The sequence below is a fragment of the Acinonyx jubatus genome, chromosome D4, assembly GCF_027475565.1.
Source record: "Acinonyx jubatus isolate Ajub_Pintada_27869175 chromosome D4, VMU_Ajub_asm_v1.0, whole genome shotgun sequence".
Classification (NCBI taxonomy): domain Eukaryota; kingdom Metazoa; phylum Chordata; class Mammalia; order Carnivora; family Felidae; genus Acinonyx; species Acinonyx jubatus.
In genome coordinates this window covers 620,834-639,804 of record NC_069391.1, presented here as the reverse complement: position 1 = coordinate 639,804, position 18,971 = coordinate 620,834, and the positions used below count along the sequence as shown (strand labels likewise).

Below are 18,971 nucleotides of genomic sequence, written 5' to 3'. Positions count from 1 at the left end.
CGCCTCCACCCTGTTCTTTCCGGTGCCTCTGCCCTACACTGCCTGGTCCCCCCAACGCTCTGCTTCATCTTACCCACGGACCCCTGGCCCTCTCTCCCCACTGGCCCTGCCCGCTACCCCTCGCCTAGGGCATGGGCCCATCCTCTCAGGGCAGTCCCCTCTCCTGGGCCAGGAACAAACCCTGTCAGTGGGTGGTCCCAGGGCTCACCTGCTTCCTGTATGTCCTCGCTCTGGGTGGCCTCATCACCTGGCAATCAATTGAGGACATCAGGGACTGTCCTAAGGGTGGGTCCTGGCAGCCCCAGTGCCCATAATGCACCTCCAAGTGCCCAGCCTCTCCCCCCACCCTTAGCAGAAAGGGCAAAGGGTAGGGGGCTGAGGAGCTTTGGTGCCAGCCTGATCCCCTCCCATGGGAACTCACACCTTGGAATGTTCTTGGGGCTCAAAGGTCCTTGGGAAACAAGTTCTGGGCGTGAGATTGGCCGATTAGGGCACTGGGGGCCTGAGAACGGGCCGGTGGGGGCGGGGGCATCCCATTTGTGGCGATGAGAAGATAAGCCACTGCCAGGGCCTGTGTTTCATAGCAGCAGGGCCCAGGGGACCTGCTGGAGCTCAGGGCGACCTTCTGACTCTGCAAGAGGGTCCCTACCTCCGCTAAGAACACAGGAGACTCCAGGGAGGTGGCCAGGCCTCGGGCTGCTGAGGGGCCAGTGCAGGCGTGAGGGCAGTGACGGCTGAGGAGTCCTAGCCGGCAGGCGGAAGAGTCCTACCCCTAATTTGCTTGGCAAACATCTCTCCACAGATGGCTCCAGATTAACTTTAGCCAGAGCCTGAATGGATGAGCACTCCCCCCCCCCCCCCCCCCCCCCCCGCCCCGCAACGCAATGAGGCCATGACCTCCATCTGGTCTCCCTATCTCGCCCTAGTCGGTCTGGTCTCAGCCTTTACCTGGAGGCCCACGAGATGCCAGCAGGCCCGCAGGAGGGCCACCCACCACCTCAGGACAGGCGTGGGCCTCTGGGCAGAGCGCTGGTGGCTCAGAGGAGCCGGGAGCCCAGTGGCGGGGTGGCTCTAGCAGAGGGCAGTGCTCGTACCCTGCTCCTCCCTTCCTGGGCCTTGAACATGTCAAGGCCACACTGTGGAGAGCTGAGAGCTGCTGGGGGCTGGACACAGGCCATCACTATGGCTCACCTGAGGAGCTCCAGCCCCAAACCTCAGGGGGTTTCGGAAGAACAAGAACACCCTCGTGGGGACGTCACCGTCCGGGAGAGCCACGGCGAGCCGTGCAAAGGGATCTCAGAGGCACCCTAACCTCAGGCTGACCCCCCTGGAGAGGGCACTAAGACAGTCGCCTATCCATCCCATCCTTGCCCTCCGCTGAGGAGCAGCCGGGAGCCTGGGGAGGAGCTGCGAGGCTCCCTCTGGTGCCCCTCTCTCTAGAGGGCGGGGGAGCCGGTGATAGGAATGGAAGGGCACACTCATGCCCCAGCCAGCGACTTCAAAGTCTCCTTCCAGTTTCTAGTTTTACAAGGGTGGAAACTGAGGCTGGGTCCACGGTTGAGGGGGTTGACATCTGGGGTTTGCCCTCCTTTCTGTCTGTCCGGGATTGTCCGCCTTCAGATTGCTTAGCAGGTGCCAGTGTGCAAGCAAATGTGCATCTGTGCACGTGCACATGTGTGCACAAGTGTGTACAAACAGGTGCGTGCCGGCACACATGTCTGTGTGCGTGTGCACTCTGTGTGAAGGGCAGGGTGACCGGAGAGGGGGGGGGGGACCCCACCCCAGAGGGGCCCTGAGTGTCTCAGCTTCCTGGCCTCCTGGGCCTGTAACCTTTGCGCAGCGTGAGCTCTGTCTTTCCACCGGCCCCTGGCCGGCACCTCCCTGGTCATCCCTGCAGTTTAACCCCACAACTGGGCCACTGTCCACAGAGCCCACAGAGCCCACGCCTAACCCCATGGGGCAACATACCTGTGATGCTGGGGCCTTCCGGGCGGCTGCTGAGCCTCACCAGCTGCTTCATCATGTCCTTGGAGACCTTCAGGTACTGGTCACAGTTACAGGCCTGGGGACAGAGGGGGTGCTGAGGCCGGGTGAGGCTCTGCCCACCTCCCACCTCCCACCCCCAGCCTCAGGCTCCTTGCAGCTCTGGGTCTGGCTAGGGGGTTTCACAGAGACAAAAGCACACATCCCTTCCTCTCCTTGCAGGACAGGGCACACCTCCTCCTGGGAGCCCTCCAGCACGGCACTGGATCCTAGTGGGCCCTAGGCAGCCTCTTCTGGCTCATGAGACCCTGTGGGCCTCTGTCATCACCTGGGCTGTCCGCCCCAATCGCAGAGCCTCGAGGGCACAACCAGGCCTGGGCATCCCTGGGCTAGCTCAGCATCAAAGGGTCAGGGTAAGAGGCTTGCAGCGGGCCCCTCAGCCAGGCCGTTTCAGTGTCCGTGTTTCTTGATGATGCCTGTTGCCTGACCCTGCCCCCCCGCCCCCGCCCCCCGGGCACCACATCTACAAGGGATCAGGAGGGAAGCCACTTTTGCTTCTATTTGGGGTCCTTGTCTAGGACATGCAATGGCTCTTGGAAGGCACACAGCTTGGCCCTGCTGACCTTGCAGTGACACTGGGGGTGGGGGCAGGGGCTTCTGGGGCCCATCCTGTCCTCCCAACACAGCTACCCCAGGGTTGCTTCATGATGGCCACTGACTGACAGGGTGAAGGACCCCAGGGTCCCCATGATGAGGTAAGGAGGGCCCAAGGGAGAGTGAGAGGGGCCACTGGTTCCCAGGCAGGTGGGCACAGGTGCTCATGGACACATGCACAGCCAGTCACAGCCCTTCCCCAAATCAGAGCGGCCTGTAAGAGGAGGATGAGCCTAGAGCAGGGCCTGAGGGTGGGAGGGGGCGTTCTGGGGCCACAGGGAGGAGGGGTCCATGATCTGGGCTCATGGGATCACTCCCAGGCCCCTCCTGGAGGAGCCTGACCAGTGCCCTGAATGACACAGCTCCCAGGGGTGGGTGGGTAGGTGGCAGCCACCAGCCCCTGGAGCCTCAGGGTGTGCCCACGTCAGGGGCGGTGCCCCCTGCCCCCACACGCCCTTTTCCCATGGGCCTTTCGACACCATGAGCTTGCTGTACTGCATCCAGCATCAGGAGCCAGGGCCTGGGGGCGCCGGAGGGTGGGGCCACCTCTTCGGGGAGGCCTGGGTGGGGCTGGGGCAGGGCTGGTGCCGGCAGGACCCTTCCTCCTGCCTCTCTGGGGGGGGTGCCTCCTGTCCCCTGGCCACCTCTCCGGCACGGGGAGTCTGCCGTGGGCCCTGGCCTCCCGGTCACAGACCCAGGGACCTTCCTGGGCAGGAGTGCAGGTGGAGCCCTGGCCGCAGGTCTAGCCTGTGGTCACTCCAGGTCCAGCTGGGGAAAGAGTGGTCGCTGCCCTGGGCTGCCCACCACAGAGAACCGCGTTCGCCCTCCTCCCCCCCTACCCAGGCCCCCCCAGGGGACGGAGCCTGTAGGTGTGAGAGGGATGCTGCATTAGTGGGAGGGGGTGGGAGCCTTCCCAGGACCTGGGCCTGATGCACACACCTGGGCGGGACTGCCAGCTCACGCTGAGTCACGGCACGAAGACAAACCACCGGTGCCATCCACAAGGACCTGGCCCCACCCTCGGGAACCACCGGTGCTGCTTTTCCCACGGCTGCTGCCCACTGCTGGGCCCTGCCGTCACCCCATAGGGCCCTGGGAGGCCCTGTCCCACCCCCACCCCCGGCTGGAAAAGCCGGTTCTACATGCTCACCCCCTCTCTGCCCTGTGCTCCCCATCTGCAGGAAGGACCAGCACCTAGCGGCTCCCTGTGTCTCCTGTCCCCGTCCCCTGCAAGGTCCACCTGCCTCACACAAGGCTGAGGCCCTGCTCTTTGGGGCCCATGGCCCAGCACCCTTCCTGACACCAAAGAGGGAGACATTGCCTTTCATTATGAAGAAAGGGGGCTTCTGAGGGGCTGAGTAACTTGCTTACAGGGCCCTTGGCTAGCGAGGACCCCACACCAGGGTCCTCACGCTGACCCTTAGGAGAGGGGGTATGTGCAGGTGGTGTCTGGGCCATGCCTACTCTCCCTTGGGGGACACACAAACCCGAGCCCTGGGATACCAGTGGGCCTGGACAGACTGCAGCGGGGGTCCCGGGGAAGGCTCTGGACAGGGGCTGGGTGTATGGTCTTGAGAGTCCAGCCTGGTCTCTGTGTACCCCCATTCAGTCTGGGATTCTGAGGGCGGGGAGGGCCTCCAGCCCCAGAGCCTGGCTGGGTGGGCAGGGCCAGGTGAGTCAGGGGCTGGAGGGGCTGGGAAGGCTCGTGGCTTCCTGGTCCCAGGAGTCCACCTGCGTGCCCGGTCCCCACAGCTCTTACAGCTGCTTGGAGCCAACACCCACTTGCCGTGCTGTCCCAACTCAGGGCACTCTGTCCGCCTGGGGACTGTCTTGGCCAGAGACCTGAGCCCACAAGGGGGAGGTTGCCTCCCAGGGGCTGGGCTGCCAGCAGTGACTGGTCATCGGGACTGCTGGGGCCCACAGACCGGGAGTTAGGCAGACTTGACCTTTTGGTCCACCCTCTGCAGCCCCTTGCCCCTCCCTGGGGCCTGGGGAGGGCAGGAGAGGCCTGCTTTGGCCACTTCTCCAGGAGGCTCTGTTTTCTGGGCTTCTTGGGGGTGTGACGAGAGGCTATAGCAGGCACTTGGGACACCTGCCCGTTCCACTGAGGCTAAGACTTGGCAGGGGGGAGCTGGGGGGCTTTGAGGGGCCATGCCCAAGGGCAGGGCCTCCTCTCAGGTCTGAGCCCAGGATTCGCAGTCACACTCACCCAAGGAGTGGTCGTGGCCAGCAGAACCAAGACCTGTGCAACAGGCAAGGTCACAGCAACTGTCCTGAAGTCTGCGTCCCTGGAAACGTCTGTGTTCCCACCTGCCCTGGGTGCAGGGCCACCCACACACACACAACCCTGGTCAGCACGCCTGCAGGTGTCTGCTGTGCACAACCAGCGGACAGCTGGCACACAGGTGTAGAGTACAGAGGGGCACGCCCCAGCCAGGGCCACAGAACGGGCTGGGCAGGGCCAGCAGGCAGCTCGGATGGGCCCTTGTACACGTTCCTCTCCAGAGGCGACCAGCCCTCCCTGGGCCCAGGACAGCACAGCCCTGTTGGTTGCTTGTAAACACCCTTGGGCCCCCATCAGCCTTGAGCCCCAGGCCTCAGCAAATGGGGGGTGGGTGTGAGGGGGAGGGGAGGGCGGGATAGAAGCCATACCTGGGACTCACCCGGGCATGGGGTATGAGAGAGAACACGTGTTCCTAAGGGTGCAGGGCCTGCCTAGGCTGGGAGCCCAGAGAAGGGACCCCCGCCCTAAGAAGGATGTGAGTGGGGCCTCCTGCCCAGCCAGCAGCCAGGTCCATGACCTGAGCTCCGCACCACAGGCTGGCTGCCTGGGGAGTTCACACCACCCTGCTTCCCCAGCTCGGTAGGCACTAGGCACCGCTGAGAGTTTTAGGCTCCAGCTGGGAAGTGGGCCCAGGCCACTTGGGTGCCCTCCTTCTGAGCAAGGGGCAGGCTTGTAGAAACCTCACTCCTGCCTGACGGTAAGTGCAGTCCAGGCTCCAAGCGGGGGCCCTGCCAGACCCCTGCAGCCCCCACCCCCAGTGGGGGAGGGGGGAGTCATTCTGGAGCCCAGGCCCTGGAAGGCCAAGTTTGGGGATTTCTGACCCACAGGCAGGGCGGGTGGGGGCTGGGCTCAGAAGCTGTGGCATGTTCTAGAGTAATGGGCTATTTCTTGCTCATTTAGAGCAAATTGGAACAAGAGCGAAGCATAAAAAAGCAGAAGAAACAGCACTTCGTCCCACCGCCTGGTGGGAAAAGCCAACGCGGCACTGAGAATGGTTTCCGGCACCTTCCTGAGCACATCTACACATGGCCAGCGTCTCGGATGCTCCGGTCAGGGTAGCGGGAGCCCTGGAGGGTCTCAACTTCAGGACACCAGCATCCCTGTTCCCAGGGTGCTTTTCTGCCCATTTGGTCCCTGCCAAGTGCCACCTCCCCCTACAGTCCACACTTGCTGTCCTGAGGCCTGCCCAGGCTGGCTCATCCACCGTGACCGCCCCCAGGGCCACCCTAACAAATGGCGCCGGGTGCAGGGCCAGAGGGCTGGGATGAAAGGCCACTGGCCTGACACCTTGCCTGGACGGGGCGGGAACAAAGCCCCAGAGGAAGCGGTGAGGCCTGGGTCTGCTCCACACCTCACTCTCCCACACCATCCAGGCAGCACCTCGTGGGGCCCTGAGCCATCTGCCCCCAAAGGTGATGTGGCCCTGGAGGGGAGCACGACTGTTGGGGCTGGGGCCCTCCTCCAAGACAAGCACATCAGCCAGCTTTGCCCATGAGGACCCTGTTGGCCCCCGGCACGGGGTGTTGTCTGATTGCCCAGAGGAGACGGGACAAGGGGCCAGGAGGACGGAGCCCCCTCCCTGCAGGTGGCCCACAGGGCATCTGTGAGATGTGACCCCATCCTGCTGGCCTGGGGCGAACGCTGGACAGAAGGGCCAGGACCCAGGCCCTGCAAGGAGCGCGTGGCTGGGGCTGATGCACAGGCCTGCATGGGAAGGTTTTCAAACCCAACCCTGGTGCTCTTCTGTCTGTGGAGCAGGCCCTCCTGCCGGTGGCCTCCAACCTGGATGTCTATGACCCGGGACAGCAGCCCTACAGGGGCTGTGCTCCAGCGCCAGCCCTGTCCCCAGGCCCAGGAAGGCCAGTTCCCACGGGCCCATCCCTTTGTAGGCTCAGGAGAGTGTCTCCACAGACACAGCAGGGCCTGGGCACAGTTAGCATTGTGTGGGTTCCCTAGGGGGTCAGGAGCCACTGGCACTGGGGCGTGTGGGGTGGAGTCCCCGAGGGGCTATGACTGGGCACGTGTGTGAAGCTGGCGCCCTGCAGGTGTCTCTCTCATAAGCATTCCGGCATGAAGGGCGCAAGAGCACTGAGGGTGTGTGTGCACGTGAGCAGCACAGAGGCATGAGCAGGAGTGAGTGTGGCTGGGTGTTCCAAGGTGTGGATGAGGGACCTGTGTGACGGGGCGTGTCAGGGCGAGTCACTTCACATGTCCCCTGACCCTGGAAGTGTGTCTGTGTATGAGCAGTCTGTAGACAGGGGCTTGTGTGCACCTCGCCAGGGAGTGCAGGAGGGGTGCTCCCGGGGGCCTCTATTTTCAGTGGCAGGAGACCTGAACATCCACCTCCCCCGGCAGGTGTGGAGGGGACAATGGCATCTGGGACTTTCCCGGCTGGTGACCGGCTCGTGGGGCACAGGCTCAGGCTGATGCCATCTTGTGTAGCCTTCTGAGGCCAGCACCCAGCGACTGGGGCTTTGGGCTCAGAGGCAGACGTGCGGCTGGCGCCTGGAGCCAGACACCCTCCCCGCCAGCCTCCTGCCGGGCCCACCTCCTGCTACAGGGGCGGGAGGGCCTGCTGGACTCCCTGGGAGTGGACCCCCCAGCTCCAGAGCTGCCCTCATGCCTGCAGTGGGTGAGGGCGGGCTGACGACTCACAGTGAGGGCCCCAGTAGCCACGGCTGGGGGCGGATACCCCGAACCTGCAGCAGCACATGGCTGGTCTCTCTGACGACGAGGGAGGGGGGAAAAGGGTGGTGGGTGGAATGGGCAGAGGGGCACAGCATGCGTGACAGCCAGAGCCTGCCCGAGCAGGAAGCCCTGCCCCGCCTAGGTGTACCCTGGCCAGGGAGACTCGGGAGGGTCACAGCCCTTCCCCCAGGCCCCTCTGGGGCTTGCAGGCCGGAGCCCTGGGCAGTGGCCACACATAGGACGGGCGGGTGGGCCTCCTACTTGGCATCCACTCCCCACCCTGGGTGCCCGGGCTTCTGAAAAGCTCCTCCTCCAGCTGCACCAGCCATAGCCCAGGGCCCACTGGGGACCCCCGTGCAGACCCCCTCGTGGGGGCAGTGAGGCCGACTCCAGCCCAGGCTATCTGAAGCTGGGTGGAATGGACCCCCTTGTTCCAGCTCACTTGGGTGGGCCAGGGCTGACCTTCATGGAGGCAAGCCAAGGTGAGCCAGGGGGCCCAGACTGGTAGCCAAGTCCTGCCCTGCTTCCTCAACCCTGATAGGACACAGTCACAGGCCCCCTCAGGCAGCCAGCGAGAATTTGGGCCCTGAATGCGAATTTCAGATCAAGTGTGGGATGGGATTACAGTTCTATGTGAGAAGGTATTCACTATTTTCTGCGGGGTCTGTATTTGTACTTTGTAAAACCAGTGACCTAGTCTCTGCAGGGTATTAGGAGGAACCGAGGCCCCAGAACCTGCTCCCAGTCAGGGAGACCCTAATGAGGAGTGGGTGCTGTTGTCCCCACGCACAAGGCAGGGTTGGCCAGGGCCCCCTGGATCGCTCCACGAGGTGTGGGGGGCCAGAGAGCACCTGCCCTAGGTTAAATCCAATACAATCTGGCCTCAGGCCCCGTGTGTGGGGTGCTGTCTGCCTCCCTTTGGCGACCTCAGCAACCCCTAGGCGGCACCCCCTCCAGTAACCCCCCCGCCAGGCGCACCCCCCCCCCCATCCTGGGGCTCCCGGGCACCCCAGCGCGGCGGGCGCAGCGCGGCCCGTTCCCAGACGGGGGAGGGGCAGCGGGCCGTGAGAACCAGCCGGCGGCCGGGCCGCGTGGGAAAGCGGGAGGAGGGGCGGGCGGGGAGGGCGGGGCGCGCCTGGGAACGGCCCCCGCCCCCGGCCGGCCTTTGAAAGGGCCACTCAGGACACCCGGCCGAGATTCAAAAGCAAACGGTTGCGCCTGCCTTCCCGCGCCAGGACCCGGGGCCAGGGGGGCTGGGGTACCCCTCCCACCTAGGGCCAAGGGAGGCAACGGGGGCGGGGGGGGGTGCAGGCTAAGGAAGTTGGAGGGGCCCCGAGGCTGTGCCAGCCGGGATCAGCTCTGGTTGTCCCCACTTCAACAGACAAGTGGAGCCAAGCCCTCAGACAGCAGGCAGCGGCCTGGAAGGGAACTGGAGCCCTGAAGCCTGGGGTCTGAAGCTGTCTGAATGTCTGTGGGGCCTGCCTTTCACTCACAGCAGGCCTGCCCTACTGTGTTCCCAGCCAAGGGAGAGAGGAGCCCCCAAAGTACTCCTCCAAAGAGTGGTGATGTTCTAGAGATTGGGCTGGGGGTCTGGAGGCCTTCCTGGAGGAAGTGACAGACAACCTGGGGCTTGGTGGACCAAGTGGGGAGGGTGGGAGATCAGGTGCCAAGGGGGCCACAGTACGATGGGCCCAGCACTGTGGGGAGCCAGCCTGAGTGGGGGCTGAGACAGGGCAGGGGTCCCCTGGCCCTCTCCTCCCTGCCTCTTCCCAGGGCCACTGAGTCAGGCTAAGAGAGGCGGCTCCTTCCACCACACCTATGCCTTGAAATGCGTTTTCCAAGATGAGGAAAGGAAGCAGCAGTCCTTGCTGGAGCCTGACTCCCCCCACTTCCCTGAAGGACCCTGCACCACCTACTCCCCCACCTCAAGGGAGGAGTTCGGGCTTGGCCGAGCAGGCCTGTCTCCCTTTGTGGGGTTACTCTTCCAAGGCCCCTCCCTGTCCCTGGCTGGATGGGGTCACACCCAGCCCCCATCCTGCCAGAGCAGAGGGCCCTCCAGGCATGCTGCTCTGCCTCGGACGCCCCATCTGCCCTCAGTGACCTCTGGGGTCTACACTTGTCCTGAATGTGCTCCGCTCCCAGTGGGCAGTGAGCAGGGCCCCCTGGGAGGGAGGGAGGAGGGGATATGCGCCACTCCCCAGCCCCAGCCAGGGAGGGAAGAGAGGCTGGGCCGGAGGGGGTGGGGGCGGCAGTGCGGGTGACTCATGGATGTTCCTGCCCCCCTCCCCGCCCCCCCCCCTGCCCCCCCAGCGCCCTGCTGCACCGGCCATCCAGCTGTTGGTCCCTGCCTGGCAGACCCTGTTTTACCACCCGTGGGCCCTCCCCAGACCCAATCCATGGGTGCCCATGGCCTCCTCTCCCTGCAGCCCCAAGGGGGCTGGCTGCCGCTGGCTTTACACCCCTGAGGCCAGCCAGGCCTTTTTTTCTGTATCTAGGGTTGAGTGGACAGTGGGTCCGTGCTCTCAGGCCTGCCGTCCCCATCCAGGCCCATGGCCACCCACCACGCAGCTCACTGCCCCCTGGCTCTTGGGCCCCACTTCTGCTTTGGGGCTGGCAATCGTTCAAAAGGAAGAAGAGTGCCCACCTCCCCGGTCAGATGCCAGCCAGGCCCCCAGGCAAGGGTCAGTCCCCTGCAAGGGCCGTTGGGTCCCTGAGAAAGCAGCTGTGGGCAGTGTAAGGACACACAGGCAGGGCTGCTGCCAAGACAACTATTTGCGGACGCTGAGATGTGAATTTCACACGATTTAGCCGCAGGCTGCGGGGTGCCGACACCAGGGGCAGGGTGTCTGTCTCAGCCTGCCGGTAACCCCGAAGCTGGCTGTGCGCGGCCTCGGTGTGCCTCAGTCCCTGAGCCCCAGGCTCCCTCGGCCGGTGTGGGGCTGTTCTGCTCTCCAGCCCGGAGGCCCGGCTGGTCACCAGGGGCTCTGCCCTCCCTCCATTTCTTCAGAGCCCGGTCCTCGGCCATGTCTGGCCAGTGGTTCTGGACAGCTCCGTGGCTGGGGGCTGCGTAGCGGGTGTGGAGGTGTGGAGCGGAGAGGGGGAAGGACGTAGGTCCTCAGAGACACGACCGTACCCCCCAGACAGTGTGTCGTGGGCGCCAGGTGTGGTTTCACTGTCCGAGGTGTCTTAACTGGCCGCAGGCCCAAGACGACAGCACTGGGGGCGCCCCCGCGGCCAGCTGTGCCTGGCCCATCCTCTGGTACATGTGGCCGCCAGCTGACCAGCGGAGGGACGCCCTGGCCCAGATGGCTAGGCCTGCACTGTCCTGCCTGAGGGAACCTCCCCACCGTCCTTGCCCCAGACTCCCAGGGGTCTGTCTTTGGCCTGCACCAGCTCCTCAGGCCCAGGGCACACTGGCCTGACTCAGGGCCATGGATGCGTCTGTCCAGGCCACCAACAGTCCAACTGCATGCTGAGTGTCCACGCACCTGTGGACACTGGATGAGCACATATGCCCCGTGGCCCTGTGTCTAGTGTGGTCCCCTCACAGCGTAGCCAGGCCAGCCTGTCACCCCTTCTGAAAGTGGACAGGACGTGGGCTCACTTTTCCATCAACATTCCGGGGGTCCAGCCAGAGAAGCCCCATCCAGATGGGCCTCCAGATCGCTGGAGGGAAGGCCCATTAAGAAGCACGTGATCGCTGATGGCCGGGTCTTGGAGCACAGCCCACACAGACTGATGTGCGAAGGAGAGAGGGGCTGGGTACCCGGCTGGGCGCCTGGCGTGAGCTGGGCTGGGGGGACTCACATGTCAACCCTCCCGGACACTGGCCCAGAGGAGCCCTGGCAGGTCTCAAGGCCATGAGCACAGGACTGGCCCTAGGGCCTCCTCTCAGTCCAGGCCACTTCGCGGGGTGGCACAGGTGCCACTTGTGTAGCCGTGGAGGATGAGGGTCTCGTGGAGACGAAGCAGGCGGTACTGACTGCTGGATGGGCCAGGGCCAGGGGTGCGACCCAGGAGTGCCAGGGCCCTTCCTAAAGCGGCTGGGGTCAGATCGGAGCCACCAGAAACTGGGGGCGGGGGGGGGGGGCAGGCCATTGGGCCCGGGCCCTTAGTCCCCAGGGCCATCTGGTGGGAACTGAAGCTGGGCTCTGGCCGAGGACCAGGACTTTTCTGGAAGGGAGGCAGGGCAGGGGGGTGGCCCTGCAGGCTGTGGGGCCTGGGCCCACCCTGTTGTCAGCCCCCAGGGACCGCACTGGGACATCACCCTGGCTAGCATCCCAAGGCTGGGGGCGCACTGGCCTTAATCCCTGCCAAAACCTGCCTGGTGGACCCCACTGTCCTTAAGCCCCATGTCGGCACGGAAACCCGACGCCAGCTGCCCCCAACCCATCCTCCCCCAGAGCCCCCCGCTGCTCCCCCTGCCGCCTAGGAGCCGGCGGGCCAGGGTCTCTCCCTGTGCAGGGTGGTGGCCACCCCTCCTGCAGCCTTTGTGCCTGTGTGACCCTGGGGGCACGGAGTGTGGGAACGGGGCTGGGGGCCACGGGACACAAAGGCTGGGGAGGGGCGGGGTCAGCGGCCACTGCCCCTCTTCCTGTCGGTCCCTAGTCTTGTCGTCAGGAAAGAGGGAGGGTCTGCAGGAATGGGCTGGGCACAGGTGTCCCCGCTGCCCCAGGTTCTGGGCATGGGTGCTGGGAGGTGGCTGCCTGCAGTCCCCCTCACATCCCCAGGCCAGGGGAGCCCTCTGCTTGCATCCGTCCCCTGCCAGACATCAGTCTGGGCCGGTGTCCACCTCCACCCCGGGGGCCCCCCACCCAGCCCTGCTGTGTCCTGAGTGTCTGTGAGCCTGTAGCCTGAGGCCCGACCTCTTCTAGCTGCAGGCTCCTCTCTGGCCCAACACCCTCCGTCTCCTGGGGACCCTGTGGCCAGCACTGCCTGAGAGCTCCCCAAGGCAGGGTCACCGTCCTGCAGTGGCCTCTCCTCCCGGGTGCCCTCTTCCGGAGGCCAACGTCACTGACTCCTAGGACACGCCCTACTTGCACACGGGGACCACAGCCTGCTCCCCACCATAGCGGAGGGGGACCAGAGGGACAGTAAAAATAGACATTACACTTGGGCCATGTCAGGGGTTCCTGCTTACGCTTTTTTTTTTTTTTTAACTCCAATCTCTTTGATAAAATATTTTCCCATAGCAGACGGCACTGGGAACATCCATTTGGCGGATGTTCCTGACGGACGATCCCAGGCCCAGGTGGCCATTTTCAGGGGTCCATGACCCTGCCCGCCACAGGAGACCCACCACCCCCTCACCCGAGCCTCCCTGCCCACCTCTGGCCTCCACCATGTGGCTCCCTGTCCTCATGTGCAGATGCCCCAGAAAGTGGACCCTGTGCCCAAGGCACATGCCGAGTGTCAACACAGCTTGCAGGCAGGTGCTGGGCACTAGAGTGGGGCACGGCCATGGACCCCTGGCCGGGCACCTAGCCCAGGCCTGGACCAGCCCTCTCCCATTCTGACTTGCTTCCCGCCTTGGACCCTGATGCACCAGCCCAGAGAGTGGCCAGGCTCACTCTGGGAATGCCTGTGTGTCAAGTGGGTTTTCCCTCCGGGAATGGCACTAAAATAGCATAAGGAAGGAAAAGAAAATGGAAAGTCAGCCTGGCAGTGGGAGGTCTCCAGGGAGACGGCCAGCTCCAGCCTGGGCCGGGCGGCAGGGGCTCCGAGCCAGCGTCCAGGGTGCGCAGGCCCCACTGGAGCACAGGGCGGGGCCCTGAGGACAGAGGCCCTCCCTGGGTCAGTCCTGAGTGTGACGCTCCCTGCTGGTCAGCGGCCGGCACTTTCTCATGTCCAGACCGGCTCGAAAGCCAGTCTAGCCCATGGGGCCACGTGGAGCCAGCCTAGTGGCTTCGCTGAGCTTTGGGCCTTCGCCTGGGAACGTCTGTGGGGCACCTCTTCGGGGCTTCTCGGTGCTTGCCACCCACCTACCTTGCCTGGCCCTGAGAACAGCGGGGCACCGGGTGGGGAGTTGGGGTGGCCAGTGTGCAGGATGGGGTGGTTGGGCGTTCCTGGCTGTTTCTCAGGCTGAGCTCCTGGGGTTCAGCTGGGAATGCCGTGGCGGAGGGGCTCCAGGAGCTCTGGGTGGGAATGTGGCCGGAGGCCTGCCCAGACCTGTGCTCACAATGACCGGGTATTTGGTCTGAGAACATGCGTGGGGACCCCGGCCTCAGGCCCAAGCATTACTACTACCAGCTCCCTGACACAGAGTAAGCTTAGTTCTCCCACCGCTTCCCCAGATGTCTCTGTGGTGACCACGGCCAGTTCCAAATTTAGAAATCCTGGCTTCTCAGAAACCCCTTTCTCTGCCCACTTGGCTCCATAAAGTTGGCCTTTCAGGGCTCCTTGTGCACATTCCTGGACCCTCCCACACAGTTATCTGCCACCCAGGGAGGGTCCTGCCCTGCGGCACACCCAGCACACTTTCTTTTGGAGCTGAGCTCAGCTGGAGGCCACTGGCCAGCCTTGGAACCAGAAGCTCTCCGGGCCCTTCCTTGACAAAGGCCCATCAGGCGTCCACATGCAGCCTTACACCTGTGCTCCTGCCTGCTGCCTGTCAGCCAGCGCCTGACTGCAGCCACACACAGGGGTCTCTGCCTGGGACGCCCCCTCCCGCTCCCCCCTCGAGCCTGGGGTGGCTGCCCTCTGCTTCTTGGCCAGTGCAGTCACATGGCACCAAGTCGTGGACCCTGTCTGTCCTCCTCCCCAGCTAGTCTTGGCGGAATGCGTATATACCTCAAATAAGGACAGTGCTGGGCAGAGCTCCCGAGCCGAGGCTTCCCCTTCCCCGTGCCCGTCCCCAACCTAGAGGGCCTGATGCGTGGGCCTCCAGACCAAGACCCCAGGGAGCCCAGACCCAGCACCTTCCCTCCCTGCTGGCCAGGGGCGAAGCCTGAAACCTGAGCCCACTCCTCACCTGCTATAGATGCCACCTCTCACCTGGACTCCCTCCCCCCTGCTACCTGCTGCAGCCAGAATAGGTCTTAGCACCTCTGTGCCCCCGGATGGTGTCCCCCCCGGTGGGTTGTCTTCTGTCCTGGGGTGCTGGAGAGCTGCCCTCTCCGGCCAGGGCACTTGCTGGTCCCCTATCAGGGCTGGTGCAACTCTGCCTCCCAGCCTTTGAACTGGCTCCATACTGCACCCACCCCACCTCCCTGGGGCACATTCTGCATCCTCCCCCTCGCACCTGGCAGGGCAGGGGGGCTCTACAACTGCCCAGGGCGGAGGGGCAGGTGGGGCCGTGGACACTCTTCCGTGTGCGGCTGCCCTCGGTGCCCTCGCAGGCCTGAAGGAGGTCAGCCTGCTCCCCAGCATGAGGCTTCCCGGGGCACGGGTGGGGGTTTCCTCCCAGCTACCCAACTTCCTGTTTTCTCAAGAAAACTTAGCAGCAGAGGCTCTGAAAAGCTCATTAAAATGCCTCCCAGGCATCCCGGACGTCCTGGGGTCTTTACAACACTTGTCGGCTTGAGCACAGACAAAGAGAGGCCGCAGACAAGGTTCCTGTCCTGCCAGAGCTCGCTGAAGGAAAAGGCCCCGCGGTGCACTTCCCGCCACTGGGATGACCGCAGTCATTTCTGGCAGGGCCGGGGACCCGGGGTCGGCACAGGCTGGACCTGAAGCTGGGTAGAGGGGGGTCCAGGACCTGAGGAAGGGCCTCCCTCCCTCCTGTCTCCCTCACACTCGGCTGCATGCCTGCCCTCAGGGTGCCCCATCTCCAGACACAGGCACACCAAGGTGGGATGATGTCCCATGAGCCTGGCCGGAGACCCTAACCCCTACCCCCCTGCGCTGCAGAGGTGAGGCCCAGTGTCCACCAAACAACTGGGCTTGGAGGGGTGCTCCTCACAGAGCTTCATCATGGCCCCAACTCCAAATATTCCGGGAATAGCCAGCACTCTGCACCAGGAGCCACTGAGGTGCACTAGGACTGTGCCCTGTGGGGACCCCGTGCCTCAGTGCAGCCACGCCCCGGCCTGCACCACCTCCCCCTAAGCCAGATATGGGGGCTAGGACTCGGTGCACCCAGGCCGGCAGAGAAGGGAGAGGAGGGCGCCCCCTCCCTGGTCCGAATCGGCAGACAGGACCCAGGCCTCAGACCCCTCTCTGATCTTAACCCTAGACATGGCTTTCCCGACCCAGACCTTTCTAGACGTTAGAATGGACCCAGTGGCGCCCATCTGCCCCAGATGGGGCGGCGGCGGCCGCTTGGAAGGGCACAAACGCTAAAGCACGTGACCTCTGTTGTCTTGCCACCAGCCAGAGACATGCTGGGTCTCCTGTCACAGCAGTGGCTTCCTGACAGCCCTGGGGCTCACACACTGGCCCAAGGCAGGCCGGGGGCAGGTGGGACTCACCTGGCAGCGGCTGAAGATGTCTGCGTGGGTGACTCGAACGTTGAAATGCCTGAGCACGGCCTTGGCCTGCTGACGGGCCTTGAGGGAGCAGTCCACCCAGAGGCAGCGCCCAGCCCCAACCTGGGCCCGGAGCTGCACGGAAGCACAGCCGCTGAGCCGTGGGCACAGGACCCAGAGCCTCTCCAGGCCCACCTCTCCGCCCTGGGCTCCGCGGCCAAAGTCTCCTCCCCCCCAGCTCGTCCCCCCAAGTGGGAGAGCCGTCAGCCCCCACTCCCACTAGCCCCCGCAGCAAGCAGACCCCGAGGGCGGTGGCCCAAGGGCCAGGCTGAGGCTCCCTTGGAAAGATAAGCCATCTTCAGGGCCCCCACCTTGTGGTATGGCAGCCCCGACGTCAAGATGATCCTTCCCTCCTGCCTGGCAACCTGTGGGGAGGCAGAGGGACAGGTGAGGGGCAGGCTGGTTCCGGGACAAGGGCTACTTCTGCCCCCGCCTCTGCCCTGTCCGGCCTCTGCTGCCACCACCGCTCACCCCCACCCCACCCCCCACCCCGGCCCCCAGGCTGCCCGCCTGGGGCCTGCGCGGCCAGCAGAGTCCTGGGCTGCTGCCTCATTGTGCAGATCGGGTCTTAAAATCATGCAAACGTTTTACATAATTGCAAACAAAATTTGAAATCAAAAAAGCAATCTCTAAAAATCCAAAGATGACGAGACCAATGAACTGCAGAGAAAGAAGTCTTCCAAGCGCCCTGAAAGCGCGGTGAACTGACTGAGCAGCTCCAGGCTGCCGTGCTAGCGGCCAGGGCGAAGAAGCCGGGCAGCGGTCCTGTCGCTGGCGCTGACTCTGGCGGCGTCCCTCGAAACGCTCGCTGCCAACTGTGCCAAAGACAGATGGCCGACGCTGGTGCTGAGCTGGGTCCGGGTGGGAGAAGGAAGGGTGAGCATGGGTGCCACCAGGGAGGTGGCACCATGGCTTCAGGCCTGACGGGAGCTTCGGTACGAATTTCACAGGTGCGTGTGCACACACATTGAAAAGCATTTCATCACTCTGTCTACCACAAAGGCCTCCAAATGAGAACAACCATGTAGCCAGGAGCAGCCTGTGCCCAGACTGGTTTCCAAACAGGTGGAAAGGGAATCGGGCTTTTTTTGGAGAACTAGCTGACTCCAGGTCTGAGGCAGAAAATGCACACAGTGAGGCGGGCACATCTCGCCATGTCAGAAAGCAAAGAAGTCATCAAAGTCCACAAGTGCCACGTGAAAAGGACTGAGGACCCAAGGAAAGCTCTCACATGCCACAGGGGGGCAGGGCACCCATCAATGAGGTGACAGCAGCAATGCACAGAGACGTCAAACACGGCGATATTGATGGGTTTGGCACATTCTAAACAATCCCTAGTGATCTCTGAAGTGTGCAAGGGGCCAACACAAAAATGTAAGAGTTAAAACTATAAAAAAATCTCTTTTTTTAAGTTCATTTGTTTATTTTGAGAGAGAGAGACAGCATGAGCAGGGGAGGGATCGAGAGGGGGTGTGGAGAGAGGGAGAGAATCCCAAGCAGGCTCCACGGTGCCAGCTGCGGAGCCCGATACGGGGGTCGAACTCACAAACCATGAGATCATGACCTGAGCTGAAACCAAGAGTTGGATGCTTAACCGACTGAGTCATGCGGGTGTCCCTAAAACTAAAAGAAAACTAAAAACTAAAAATCTTAAAAGAAAACGTGGTGTGGGAAATGCCATGGCATTGTATTTGGCAACGATTTCTTGGATATGGCACCAAAAGCAAGGCCAACAAGATTAAAAACAGAAAAATTGGACTTCATGGAAATTTAACACTTGTACATCATAGGACACTATCGAGAAAGTGAAGAGTGAGTGAAGATATTTGCAAATCATGTATCGGCTCTGGGATTAATATCCAGAATGTATAAAGAACTCCTACAAGTCAGCAACAAAAAAGCAAATAACCCAATTAAAAGTGGCCCAGGGGCTTAAATAGACATTCCTCCAAAGAAGACGTGCAGATGGCCAACAAGCACATGAGAAGACACTCAACATCTTTAATCGTTAGAGAAATGCAAATGCAAACGACGAGATACGACTTCACACCCATTAGGGGAAATAAGTGTTAGTGAGGATGTAGAGAGTTTGGAGCCCTCATGTGTGGCTGGTTGTAATAAAATGGTATATTCACCATGGAAAACAGTATGGCAGCGTCTCAAAAAGTTACACGTAGAATCATCATATGATCCAGCCATCCCGCTTCTAGGCACAGTCACACAGGAACTGGAAGCGGAAACTTGAACAGATACTTGGGACAGAAAGGTGCGCACTGGCATTACTCACAACAGCCAGAAGGTGGAAAGGACCCAAGCGTCCAGGTGAGTGGGCGCACGTGCACACGCACACACACATACACACACGCGCACATGCGCGCGCACACACACGCACACACGCTGGAATTTATTCAGCTTTAAGAAGGAAGGAAAGCCCAACACGCTACAATGTGGATGAACCCGGAAGACATTCTGCTCCGTGAAATCACCCAGACACAAAAGGACAAATACTGTACGATTCTGCATATATCAGGTATTCAGAAAAATCCAACTCATAGAGAAAGAAACTAGAATGGTGGGTCCCAGGGGCTGGGGGAGGGGGATGGAGAATGTTTAATGGGTACAAAGCCTTTCTTTAGGATGATGAAAAATTTCTGGAGCTAGATAGTGGTGAGGGTTACACAACACTATGAGTCCTTAATGTTACTAAGTGTACACTTAAGAATGGTTAAAATGATCAATGTTTTGTATATTTTACCCCAAAAAAGAAGAAAAAAAGCAATAAAGCGAGTGGTTACCTTGTAGTGATAACAAACATACGTCTGTGTGATGAATAAAAAACAAAATAAACAAACACAACTGAAGTAAATATGAAGAAAGAAGCAGATGAATGGAAAGTT

At 62.3% G+C, this 18,971-nt stretch overlaps 1 protein-coding gene across 8 annotated transcripts in view; it reads right to left on the bottom strand.

Annotated features, from left to right (window-relative positions):
* Positions 1-18,971, bottom strand: part of EXD3 (exonuclease 3'-5' domain containing 3) — an 80,606-nt gene that overhangs the window by 939 nt on the left and 60,696 nt on the right. For 6 of the 8 annotated variants that reach the window (XM_053204296.1, XM_027051009.2, XM_027051008.2 and 3 more), the window contains 4 exons: positions 16,386-16,439; positions 16,018-16,149; positions 1,969-2,062; positions 209-247 (listed from right to left, as the gene is read on the bottom strand). In XM_053204296.1, the coding sequence (XP_053060271.1) occupies positions 209-247; positions 1,969-2,062; positions 16,018-16,149; positions 16,386-16,439 (319 nt within the window). Of the gene's footprint in view, positions 1-207; positions 248-1,968; positions 2,063-2,678; positions 16,150-16,385; positions 16,440-18,971 lie in introns of those variants that run through there. The other 2 variants (XR_008290788.1, XM_053204297.1) reach the window with 2 other exon arrangements.